Source organism: Nestor notabilis, unplaced genomic scaffold (genome assembly GCF_000696875.1).
Source record: "Nestor notabilis isolate BGI_N333 unplaced genomic scaffold, ASM69687v1 scaffold3608, whole genome shotgun sequence".
In the NCBI taxonomy this organism is placed as follows: Eukaryota; Metazoa; Chordata; class Aves; order Psittaciformes; family Psittacidae; genus Nestor; species Nestor notabilis.
The window spans coordinates 50,991-63,396 of NW_009941360.1; the positions used below are offsets into that span (position 1 = coordinate 50,991).

Below are 12,406 nucleotides of genomic sequence, written 5' to 3' on the forward strand. Positions count from 1 at the left end.
GGGGGCGTGGAGGGGGAAAAAGTTGCTATTTTATGCATGAAAACTTGTATTTTCACTGATGTTTGACTGTTCTTCAGCTCGAAGAGCTATCACAAAGCTGACTTCTACTCCTGAAGCCCGCATGTAATAGTGCTGTAACCATGTCCTCATGTGGGTGACCAAATGAACACATCTCACATACCTAGTCAGGTGACGTATTGTTTGGCAGTAATTTACAGCTGATGCATTCTAAGCATCAGTTGGGAAAAACTGACTCTGTGTCCGAGAAATACGTTATTTTATATAAATGACCCAGAAGTGTGCGCAGGACAACTACCTTCCTCCACAGGGAAGGTATAATCACAGATCAGTCAAATTCTGTCTGGTTCTGCAGAACTTGAGGCCTTTGAATTTCCTTCTGATACATCTGTGGTTATCAGATACAGCTTTTCTACAGCTATAAATAAGTTCCTTTATGAGAAAAGAGGAGATACCATATAAAAACTTCTGCAATTTTGATATGGTTCTTGGTTTGTTAGTTTTGCTTTATTTTTAAACATGCACTGTGAGAATTCACTTCAGTGATCTAATATGAATTTTATTGTTCAGTCTCATTACTAATTTTGTTTGGGTTTTTTTTTTTTTTTACTAAAATGATTCACGTGTATGCTGGCCTCCTATTTAGGCTACAAAGTTGATGTTATTTAAGATTAAATTTAAGTGAGAGAAACTTGCTTTGGAGTATTAGTAATTAGTTTGTAATGCTGTAGTTAATTTGCATGTGCTTCAGTTCTTGTTCCTGTTAGATTTAGTTTTAGTTATACCTTGTTTTCATTTTTCCACTTTTAAATGTATAATTGTATTAAAATTTGTTCTAATGGAAAGAGACTTGTAATAATTAAAGATTTATAGTCTTTTAAGTAGTCTTAGAAGTCCTTGTTATTGTAGTGTTCCATCTGGGTTTAGACATGCATATCCTGAACGTTTGCTAAGAGGAGGCATGTCAAACAATAGTGTGAGCAATTGTATTTAGCAGGGGTTTTTTGATTATTATTATTCAGTTGTTTTTTAACTGTAGCCTGTAGTATTTATGATTCAGTGACCATAACTCTTGCCGAAGAAAGAGATAAAGCTATATTTTTTACTGAATCATTCTATTATAGTAGGTTATTATAGTGAATTACAGTCTATCAGATTACATTTTGTAACTGATTAGTGAGATGAGTAAAAAAGGAATGGGATATTGTAAGTGGGCTTTTTTAAAAAAAAAAAAACAAACAAAACACAACAGAACAGAAAAACCCCAGCTTCAGAAATAGTTACAATTGGTTCTAAGCTGTAGTGATCACCTTCATTATTCTTTTAGTGAATTATTCCCATTCACCTAAGTTCTAAATGGCATATTTTATCTAAAATATATTTGATGATATTCAAATGGTACAAGTGCATCTTTCATTCGATTCACTCTTGAGTTCATCATAATGACTTTCACATGCATTCTTCTTCTCAATTATTTATATTTTCTGTACTCTAAGTTACTGATCACTTTCTGAGTTAAGCATATTACTAGATTTTATATGCCAGTAGGCAGCATATGTTGCAATTTGACAGTGTACAAAGGCAACTTATTTTGTGGCCTGAAACCACAAAAAGCAGGGACATTCCCAGGGGGGTGAAAGGTATTTAAACTAGCCTTCTGTAACCCATACTTAGCATGTATTGCAATATAATTATATATGACAGAGTGGTCCGCTTGCAGGCTGCCTGGCTACTTCCTATTCCCTCTGCCTTCTTGAGATGACAGAAGACAGCCCAATCAACCCCTTATCACCTTATGCCTGTCACAAACCAAATGGAGAACAGGACTGTTCCTGTTGTACAACAGAGTATATAATCTGTTGAGAGCAGTTGCTCCTTATAGGGTGAAAAAGGCAGCAACTTGGTTACCTGTGACTCCCGTAGCAGAGCTGGATCTCTGTGCTGTGTAAGAACCAAGAGATGCACTCAGTCTCTGTATCTTGAAGGATGGAAGGCAACTGCTGAGGGTAGGGCACAGAAAAGTGTGCTACCCTGGGCATGGTTACTGAGGATGAATCGTACTGAACAAAGGTATAGCATGCACAAAACATGCAGCAGCCTTTAACTTGAGATTTAATTTCATATACTTGGAATTTGAACGACTGTACGGCATTTAATACCAAGAGAAGTCTTCAAGATGCACTGGTTACTGCACAAGTGCAATCTGTATTTTCATTCAAAAAAAACCCCGAACCAAGTAGCTTGCCTAGAACTTTGATTTTCGTGCTTAGTTTTGTTGTGGATTTAAACATTACAATTGAAAGGGGGTTTTGACTGCATAAATTCTAAGGCAGATGCACTAAACAATAACCATTTTCAGTTGGACATCTCTGTGAGGAGAGTTATGGCAGAGTACCGCAGTTCCTCCCTGCCTGCTTGTCAGCTTTCCATGGAGACATGACCCAGTGTGTGGGCAGCTCTTCTGAGTTGACATAACGAGGATTTTAGCTATAGTCACTGAGTGTTGCGTATTGTGAGAAGTGATTATCAAAGCAAAATCATCTAAGATCATGTTTAGATCTACTCTTGTTGACACTATGCTGAATCAGTGAAGATAAAATATTTAGCAGGTTTGAGCTGACTCTGTGCTTGCCTTTCACTAATGATTTATTTTCACCAGTTTAGGTTCAGCAAACCAGTCCCAGAATGAAAGTTCTTAACGTTGTTTGATGGGTTACAAGCGTATGCAGTGTAACTCTGTGGCATCCTTAGGGATGTAGGAATAGGGATATGTTATAATCATAGCTTCAGTTCTTTGGTTGTCATAAAATATGCAAAGTTAAGTGTTTCACTGGCTCTGGGCAGTTGTTTTACACAGGCAAAACACAAAGCAAGCAATGTCTTTTATGCAGGAAAATTTAGCTTCAAGATGACAGTACTAACAAAAACAATCTTCCAACATATTTATACTTGTATTTTTTTCCCAGTGACTTTCTTTGTACAGCCCCACTCTTTGTATTTGCCTCTAAAAAGTAGTGGCTGTGTATTGGTCATGATGATATTTTACTTTTAACTTCAGAAATCAGTTTTTAATGTAAAAACTGTGTTGATCATCATAGTCAAATGGGAAGCTTTCTCTGTGTTTTTCAGCACCATACTATCATTTGTTTTTTTCCAAGTTAAGTATGTTTGTGTGTAACAGCTTTTTGGCTTTTCCAGGTTCTTCTATAGCCTTTGTGAAAATGCAAAAGTAATAAAGCAAAACTAAAAAGCTAAAATGTGGTAGTAAAGGCAACTTCCTGTGTGAGGATTTTTCCTACTGAATCACTCTACATCTTGAAATTTTTTTAGGTTTGACCACCCTGAATAACTGTGTGTTGTTTGAAAAATTTGTCATCTCCTTGCTCTCACTCATTCCAGATCGTAGTGTTAAACATGTTCTTAAGTGTATCTATTTGCAGGTTCTCTTGGACTATGATAAAGAAAAATGACTATATTTTTAAGCTTTCTTTCCAATTTTTAACCATTTCCAAAGCAAGAATTAACATCTAACATCTTAGAGTTTCTTAGAGCCTTTATTAAGTGACTTTGCTGAAGTCCAATTACACCATATCACCTTTATCCTAGTGTATCTCAGCTCTTCCACAGAGCTCCTCTGTTACTGGTTTTTCTGGGATGTGGCTTCCCTCGAACAAATCTACTCATTTTTGCCTAGGGTGCCTCATACATAGAAGCTTACCTAATTTTATTTGTCTTTATTGGTGCTATGGATTTGCCTAATACAAACTCCTAGCTCCTGAAATGCCTTTGTAAAACTTGGGTCACATTTGCTGCTTGTGTACAGAGGCTGATTTAAGCAATAGATGATTCTGTATTGAAGTATTTAATATATAGCATTAATGTGTAGTCTGGGAAAGTGTTTCTCTTCAATATTTCTTCTAAAACGTTTTTTTCTGAAACCTTGTCCATTGATACTGTGCATAGCTTCCTTGGTGCTCCTTCTCTACAATCTATAGAGAACAGCTATCATGCAGAACACATCTGGTCAATAGAAATAGGTATGGGTGTTTAACACTTTCCTATTGAAAAACATGGTAACTAGATTTCACTGCTAAAATCATTAAAAACAAAAAAGCCTACATAATACTATTCACATGATGGACCAGAATCTTGAATTTGTACTGCATGACTATTTTCCTATTGTCCTTTATGTATTTAGTGTATGTATACAAAATAATATTATAGTAACCAAATAAACATTACATATTTTACAAAAGTATGCCCAGAATACTAGAGTCATCTTTTGTCCTGTGGAACATATTCCTATTTGCCTTTGGCTTTTAAAGTTTCATTCATTTCGTTGAAGCCCTGTACTGTTGATCTTCTGAAGACCTCTTAGTCTATTTTTGCAACCATGTAGTGTTCAGGGATTGCAATCTTTAGAAATGTAAGCTCTGGTTTTAACAGAACACTTTATTCAAAAGAATTTTAGAATTCAAATTTTGTTCAAGCCACACTGAGATGTTCGTCTCCATCCTCTCCCATGTTGCCATCCTGGCCCAGTGATCAATGTCATCAATCAACTACTTATAGTAGAAAAAATACAGGCAAGGAAAGAATGATGAGGTAATGTATATATCTTGTGAAATGACAGTTTATAAACTCCACTAGATTTCCCAGAGTTGATGTAACTATGTAGAACTACTATACTGCATAGGAGAATTGCAAAGGATGAGGAACATGCTATTCCTTGCACTGTACAAATACAGAGCCAAAACAGTTCTTACTTCAGCATACATACAAAAAGACAACAAGATGATAAAGATTGTGGGGAAAAAAAAAATTTGCAATTCTTGTGAGAATCAGAAGTTATTGTACAAATATCTTACTTGCCAAAAAAAATCCAGTTACCATTGTACTTATATAAAAATTACATGCTCATAGGAATCTCTCACTTGAAGATCAAGAAATCCTACCTTTTTTTTGTTTAAAAGCCAAACAAACAAAAACACCCACTGGCTGATCATTTGTAATTCGTTTATACCCAATTTCATCAAAACTGAAGTAAAATCACATAAAAATTGAGCCAAGTTTATATAGCAGAAGTGAAGTGTTATATTTACTTTGTTCAGTATGAGTTTTATGAGTAACTTTTGTAAACCCAGAATCTTGTACAGAATTAGTAAAAATCCACAAATTTTGACACAGGTTTGGCATGAAAAGTGACATTACCCATCAGAGAAGTTACTGGTAGTGATATTAAAACCAGCTTCTTTACATCAGCCTACTTGAGCAATATTGCTTGTATGTGTTCAGGATAATAAATCTTTATTTTATGGAGCTTAACACCTAGTGTTTAATTGGTTCACCTTTCTGGCCTGTCATGCCAGACATTTAAGTTGTTCTTGGGATAAAATGTTTGCTATTTAATAAAATTAATTGTATCCTCTGTAATTATAACTGAATTAATGGCAGCTGCATTCTTCACCTCATTTTCAAACCACATATGTTACTGAACTGTCAAATATTTTCTTGGAAAAAATACTTCTATAAATGTAGTTAAAATGCTTATGTATTTGAAACCTATTAAAATAGAGAAGTACATAAAATCTGTAATCATTTATATAGCTCTTTTGAATAGGACACGAATTATTTTTTGCAAAATTCATTATTTACATACACAAGTTTGTTATATTAATGTCTATATACAAGATTCCTTATACAGGTTCAATCCACTGTAATGGGAATCTCCTTAAAGAGTTAGTGTTCTAGTTTAGTCCAACAGAAGATGTCTGAGAACTTCCTATTTTGTTTTCTTGGATAAACATGAGCGAAGTACTTCTGAAAAGCAACTTCTCATTTTCACAAACAGAAGTAAGACTTCTCATTTTTTTTACCAGGAAGAAAAAGGCATGATTAGTAGCTGTACAGGATAGCATTTGGTAATCTTAAATTGATGTGATGATGAATTGATGTAAATCCTGAAGCAACAGAGAGAAACTAGTATCCATTCCTTTAAACAGTCAAATCAGAGATTTCTTCTTTGAAGAACTTGAGTGGGGAGTGGTACTAGAAAATCGCTCTTGTGTATATTGTCCAAGTTTTATTTCTGAAGTACTTTCCAGTGTTAGGCCTGAATCTCCATGAAGTCTTCTGCAGATAAGTTGGAATACAGTCTTACGGACACTTCTGGACATTAGGAAATACATAACTGGGTCTAAGCAGCTGTTAAAAGATGAGAATATGAGCATCACCTCATTGCATTTGTGAATGATTTCCTTCCAGTGACAAGATGGATTTTGTAACTGTGATGTAATGTAGACAAACCGGAACATGTGGTAAGGAACAAAACAGATGGTGAAAATAATAAGCACAATGAAGGAGTTTCTTGCTGTCTGTGTGTATTTTCCTGCGTTGGGAAAATTTGCTCTTTTCCTTGAAATTTTCAGAAGGTTCTTAGCAATTTTAACATATGAAAGTATCAAAAGGAAAAAAACTATCCAAAAAATTATTACAATAATGTAATTTAAAATTGCTTCTGTCTTTGCGTTCTGCTTATTTCGGTAATGAAAGCACATAGTAGAATTACTGTTCTCACTCTTAAAGAAAGATGGTGTAACTACTATTATAAATCCTGTTAGTGCAATTGCCCACACCATGCAACAAATATGTATACTTCGTCTAGTAGTTAACATTTTAGGGCGCTTCACAGACTTATTTATTTTTATATAACGATCTAGACTAATTAGTCCCAACAGTACTATGCTAATATACATGTTCATATAAAATAGAGTTCCTACAATCTTGCATAAAATCAGTCCAAACATCCAGGTGTTTTTGGTAACATGATAGAGTATTCGGAATGGAAGACAGAAGATCAGGAGAAGGTCTGCAACGGCTACATTTAGCAAGTAAACTTGGATAGAATTCCTTTTCTGATGAATGCACAGGAAAGCAAACAGGGCTATAATATTTCCAACCAATCCAACAACAAAAATAATAGAATAAAAAACTATCAAAGCAAGTGACAGTGAGTTCTCATCTAAGGGACAAGTGGCATTGTTTTGAATTTCCGAGGCATTTATGGCTGGGTTAGTTTGGTTACTCCAAAAGTCCGCCTTGTATGGAATAATGGTCAGTAAATCAGCTGAAGCTGCACCCATCATTTGCGAGGATTTTTTTTTTAGCTGTTCTGTAGGAATGCAAAGAGAAATTTTATGAATTAAATCATCATTGGATCATTTTCATGTGTTTGCTTGCTTTATTGCATACACTCTTATAAACATATAAACCTGCTTATAAACATAAAAGGCAATTGCTAAAACAAGTAAATGCATCAAAGTATCGTTGTAGCTGAGTAGGACTTTGATATGGGTGTCATAATACAGTGTAAGTCTAGAATAACCAGTTCCCTGTTTTTCTTCACAAGAAGTACGCAAGAACAGATTGTACAGAATACTCACACAGATAACCATTTTTGTAATTATATGGTTATAACTGTTTTTATTGTTTTAAGGATCAACTATTTTCGGTTTGCTACAAACTTTATAAATTTAAATGTTTTATCTCTAAGTACAAATAATTTTTTTAAGTTTCTAACACAGAAAACTTTAATTAAGATACAAGAATGAGTTAGCATACCTCAGTGAAGTATTCTCAGTGTTGATACAAAGTACATAGAAATATATCAAAGCAATTCTAAACTCATCAGTATTAATTTTAAATAAGTACACAGGATCTCTCACATGCAAGTCACCAGTTTTCAATTAGAAAAGCAATTGTAAATTAGTATTTATTTGGCTATGTAACCTGTTAGAAGTAACACTGTGAGTCAGCTTGGTTTTAATACTTTGTATCTTCATGTAAATTTAAGTATTTGTTCCTTTTCTTAACTGTTCACAAACCAATATTATGCAAAGAAACTAGTATTAGCTGGAAACTGCATTAATACAGTAACACTGTTTTCACATTTTCCTTGTTTTCATTGTTTCCTTCGTTTTCATTTCGAAGTTTTTAATTTCGCTAAGTTTGCTTTTGACCAGGAAGGTATAATGTGGAAGACAGAAATCAGTTTTGACCAAACAAGGAAAAACAAAGAAGTGTGTGGTTAGGAGAGCAGAATCACAATTAGTTGTTTAGAGAGATGGTTGACTGATTGGTAATGATACAACTTCGTCCTCAGTTTGTATTTTGTAGTGATAAAAGATTCCACGAATAAGTTTACTTTAGGTTTTTTTTGTGTGTGTTTTGTTTTAAAGGGGCAAGCTTTTTTCTCCTGATCTCACAAAAAATTTAGAATTGGTTTTAAAATAGTTTTTCATCTGCATGCTAGGTCTTAAAAATGCAGAATTACATTTAAACGTGTGATATGGCTGCAGCAGTGAAAATGGCAGCATTTTGGGTAAAAATCTTAGTAAGAATTAATGCACATACAGAATCTGAATTATTGAGAGGACAAACTGAAATATTTTAAATGCGCTATGTTGGTTGGCCTTACAATTATATTAAATTTGTACAATATGTTTGTACAATATGTTAGTACAATATGTTAGCAGTTTCAAAAATATTTCTGTTTTCATGTTGTCCAGGCAGGAAGAAATTTTAGAAGTTTCATTAAAGAATGTGATGCTTTCAAATACATCTTGAAACCTATCTACTACTAGAATTTCTTGTTTATGTTGCTTTTCTGTAAAACTGATTGACATCATGACTTGCAAAGTATTGACAAGTTTTAGGTAAATGAAAGAGAAAAATCTATTACATTGCAGATGCATTAGAAACAACTTTTCACTGTCAGAAGTTTTGTCATCTGTAAGCAAACAGGCATGCTTAACCCTAGGTATATTTAAGAAAGAGTTTGAAGATCAGTAGGGGCTTTGCAGTTTAACCTGCTTTAACCTTTGCAGTTAACAGAAATTTTGATAAAATTTTCGTTAATATAGCTGAAGTATAAAAGAAGTCACTTACCATTTATATATTGAGAACGTCTTCTGATTTTCAAAACCACTAGTGAAGACAGGGAGGAGTAACATGCAAGTCCTCTTATTAGAAAGCTAGATCACCAGCTTCTCTATGAAAGTGATGAGAATCAGCTGACATAGTACAATTAGCAACAACGGGAAGTTTCACTAGTGTTGCAACTGTTTTGTTGTGGGTTTTTTTTTTTAATGTGTTTTAACTAGCAAAACTCAGTTTATTGAAAACATCAATTTTGCTGTTAATTTGGGGTCTGCTGGGAGAGGTTCTATAATAAAATGTTCTCTGAGTTTCACTCTGAATTGGAGATTTGGATTTTTTTCTCAGAAGCTTTGTTTATGATGAGCAGTGTCTTCCTTCCTTTTTGGATGACAATTATGTTGGTGCAGCCTGTCATCTTTTTAATACTGTCATGAAAATAGATTAAAGATAGATTACACCACTGTAAATTGGTACATTTTGCTTATGTTAGGGTAGTTCTTCCATCTACCTTCTTGCCTGGGGTTAGAAGTTTGAGGTTGATCTTTTTTCCACTCAAAATGACAGCGATGAGAGATTATGAAAGTGCCCTAAGTGTGCAGCTTAAGAATTTCAGTGAGGCAGAAGTGAAATACAACATGCAGAGATAATACCATCTGGTAATATTATTTTAAATAGGGTGTAAGGGATTGAAAGTTACATTTATAAATTGCAAATTTAGAAATGGATTCTAGAAGTCCTTATATATGGTAGCCTAAATTTAATGATCATCTCAAGAACACTGTCTTGGCTTAGTATTCTCCTTAGCATTTGAAATTACAATTTCCATGTTAACTTTGTTAATATGTCATCTCTTTAGGAATCAAGCTTTTGTGGGATTCTGCAGATTTCAGTTAGACTTGTAAACAGGCTCTCTGCATTCTTACTTGAAGACACTCATCTTGTACAATTGAAACTTTTTAGAAGAAAACATGGGTGATTGCAGAAAATTATTTTAAGTAGTCAGATTGATCTTGTTGTAGCTCCTTTGCGCTATTTCGAGGTCCTAGGTGTGTAATTTAAGCAGTAATGTATTCTCAAGAAAGATTATACACATTTGACATTCTTCCTTTTAAATAATGTGGTTGACTGCAAAATGAGGCAGGAAGTCATTCTGTATCAAATGCAGTATTTTGGCTATATGTATTATATATTAAATTGTGTTCTAACAGATTATGTCTTTATGTTGCTTCATCCTGCACCAGTCAGTATCCATCCAAATTGTTGTGTAATATTATTCCATTTTTATATGTTACACCTCAGTCTTACTAGTGGAAAGACAGTGGAAAATCAAAGGTATGGATGACTGCACCTGGAATCCAGTTTAGAAGCCTAAACAATTCGCCTCCCCACCCTTCACACCTCCCCCCAAAATATTTATTAGAAACATCACAGGGATGTTCCTTTTCTTTCCTGCAGTTGGAAAGTGATCAGTGAATTCTGATTAAGGCTGAAAATAGTGATTTATGTTCTCTGTATGAAGGATAAGATCCCACAAAGTGTATCATAGATAGGATATTTCTGCTGGAGAATTGAAACAGTGTAAGGATGAAAGGTAAAAAGAAATAATACTGGGTGAGAAATTATAGGTGTTAATTTTTATCTCCATTTTATTATGATTTCACTTTGTGTTCATTGTGAATTCTGATAAGTCCTGAAAGGATTTTGCTGTGCCTGGGACAATTGAAAGGGAAGCCAATGAAGAAAGAGGAGATCATACCAGGGAAAAAAAAAATACCGGAAATTAAGAAATACTTAAATAAATAAAATCTAGCTTCTGTTTGCAAATTTTATGAAATCAAGTTCTAAAATGCCAATTTTATTTCTCAATTAATAAGATAATTTTTCTGGATTTTTGTCTTTTCAGCCACACTGTGTACTGCTTGCCTCAAAAGAGAATTCAGCCCCAGTGAAGCTTGGTGGCTTCGGGGTAGCAATTCAGTTAGGAGAGTCTGGGCTAGTTGCTGGAGGTAAGTTTTCCTTTGAAGTTATATTATGCATGTTTCATTGCAGAGTTCTACAGACTGGCCTGCAAAACAAGAACTCAAAAATAATCTTTCACTAAAGACTGTTAACATTATAAATGCACACAGTTAAGCTAAATTGCTAGTAGTGTGCAACGATGTGCATACATATACTGACTATTAAATCCCTCTAAATGTTACTCAATAGGAGCTTACGCTGATTAGATCAAAATAGAATTGAAAAGAGCAAAGAATTTTCCATTTTAATACAATCTTTGGCATAATTCTTCCATGCTTGACAAAACAATCAGATAAAAATGCTATCAGGACTGAAACATATGTGAAAGCAATTGAGTAAAGACTTACTACAGCATCATCAATGCTCCCCTGTTTCTTAGGCAATTTCTGTCAGAATACTATGCTGTTTAATAGCAAAATCTTACTAGTTTTCACGTGACTCTTTTCTATGTTTTAATATTTCATTGTAATTATTGCATAAAACATCAATATTTTGATGCGTATGTATATTTTTTGACTGTGTTTTGTTTTCTGTGGATTTTATTTCCTCTAGCTGCCTTCCATATTGTTCCAGACAATAGGGTTATGCTTTAATCAGCCTGCACAGATGAAGACCCCATCAATTTTCTGGTGCTTTCATTGCCAGAGTAGGAGACCACAGCAAAAGATTTTGATAGTTTTATTATTTTTTCTTCAAAACAAGTAACCTCCTCTCAAGCACTATGTTTCTTCAGAAACTCAGATTTCTTAATCTAATTGCTTAAAGGTCTGCGTCAACTTGGCTTTTCTATTCTCTTTAAATTAAAAAGCAAATCCAACATAAGCATGCCAACAGCTTCCATTCCCTTCCTGATATTACTAATACCCTTGAAATATCCAAGTATCTTATTAACTAAGAGACCTAGATACATCTTTTCAAAGAGAATACCCATTCAGTTAAGCTACTGTTGTTTCCTTAATGAAAAGGTCACACTCCTTTCTTTACTTTTCCTGTGTTTCTCAAATTTTCTGTACCCCAACCACTGCTTTTTTTAATGGGAGTTCCTACACTTTTGTTTATGATTCTCTCACTTTTCTTCTTCATATTCTCACTGAGCAACTTTATCCATTTCTTCTGTTTCAGCTACTCTTCTGAAGGTAATCAGATATAGTGTACTTTCTTTCAGACTACAAGCTGTCTTGTAAGAAACCTCAAGTTCAACTTGGAAAAAAATACTGTGCTTTCCCCCCGATTTCTCATATCCTTCCTTTTCTGTTACTATTCACTGTTCCGTGATCCTGCACATCGTTCACATGCTCAACCTCCATGCAGTCGTCAGTGCTGTTCTAGTCTTTCCTTTTTTTATGTGAAAATGTTTTCGTTCCTTTCTGTTCTGTTTATAGTACTTCTAGAAGCTTCTATCTTAAGCATCATCAGTATAATAATTAATAAT

At 34.2% G+C, this 12,406-nt stretch overlaps 2 protein-coding genes across 2 annotated transcripts in view; one reads left to right on the top strand and one right to left on the bottom strand.

The window, feature by feature from the left end:
- Nucleotides 1-12,406, top strand: part of CASK (calcium/calmodulin-dependent serine protein kinase (MAGUK family)) — a gene marked incomplete at its 3' end in the record, with an annotated part of 84,323 nt that overhangs the window by 44,018 nt on the left and 27,899 nt on the right. Inside the window, exon 5 of the mRNA XM_010020835.1 lies at nucleotides 10,859-10,961. Coding sequence (XP_010019137.1) covers nucleotides 10,859-10,961 — 103 coding nt within the window. The remainder of the gene's footprint in view (nucleotides 1-10,858; nucleotides 10,962-12,406) is intronic.
- Nucleotides 6,189-8,998, bottom strand: GPR34 (G protein-coupled receptor 34). The gene is made up of 3 exons (XM_010020833.1): nucleotides 8,965-8,998; nucleotides 6,848-7,189; nucleotides 6,189-6,612 (listed from the first exon to the last, which is right to left on the bottom strand). The coding sequence occupies exons 2-3, from the start codon at nucleotides 7,161-7,163 to the stop codon at nucleotides 6,524-6,526; spliced, it is 405 nt and encodes a 134-aa protein (XP_010019135.1). The 5' UTR covers nucleotides 7,164-7,189; nucleotides 8,965-8,998; the 3' UTR covers nucleotides 6,189-6,523.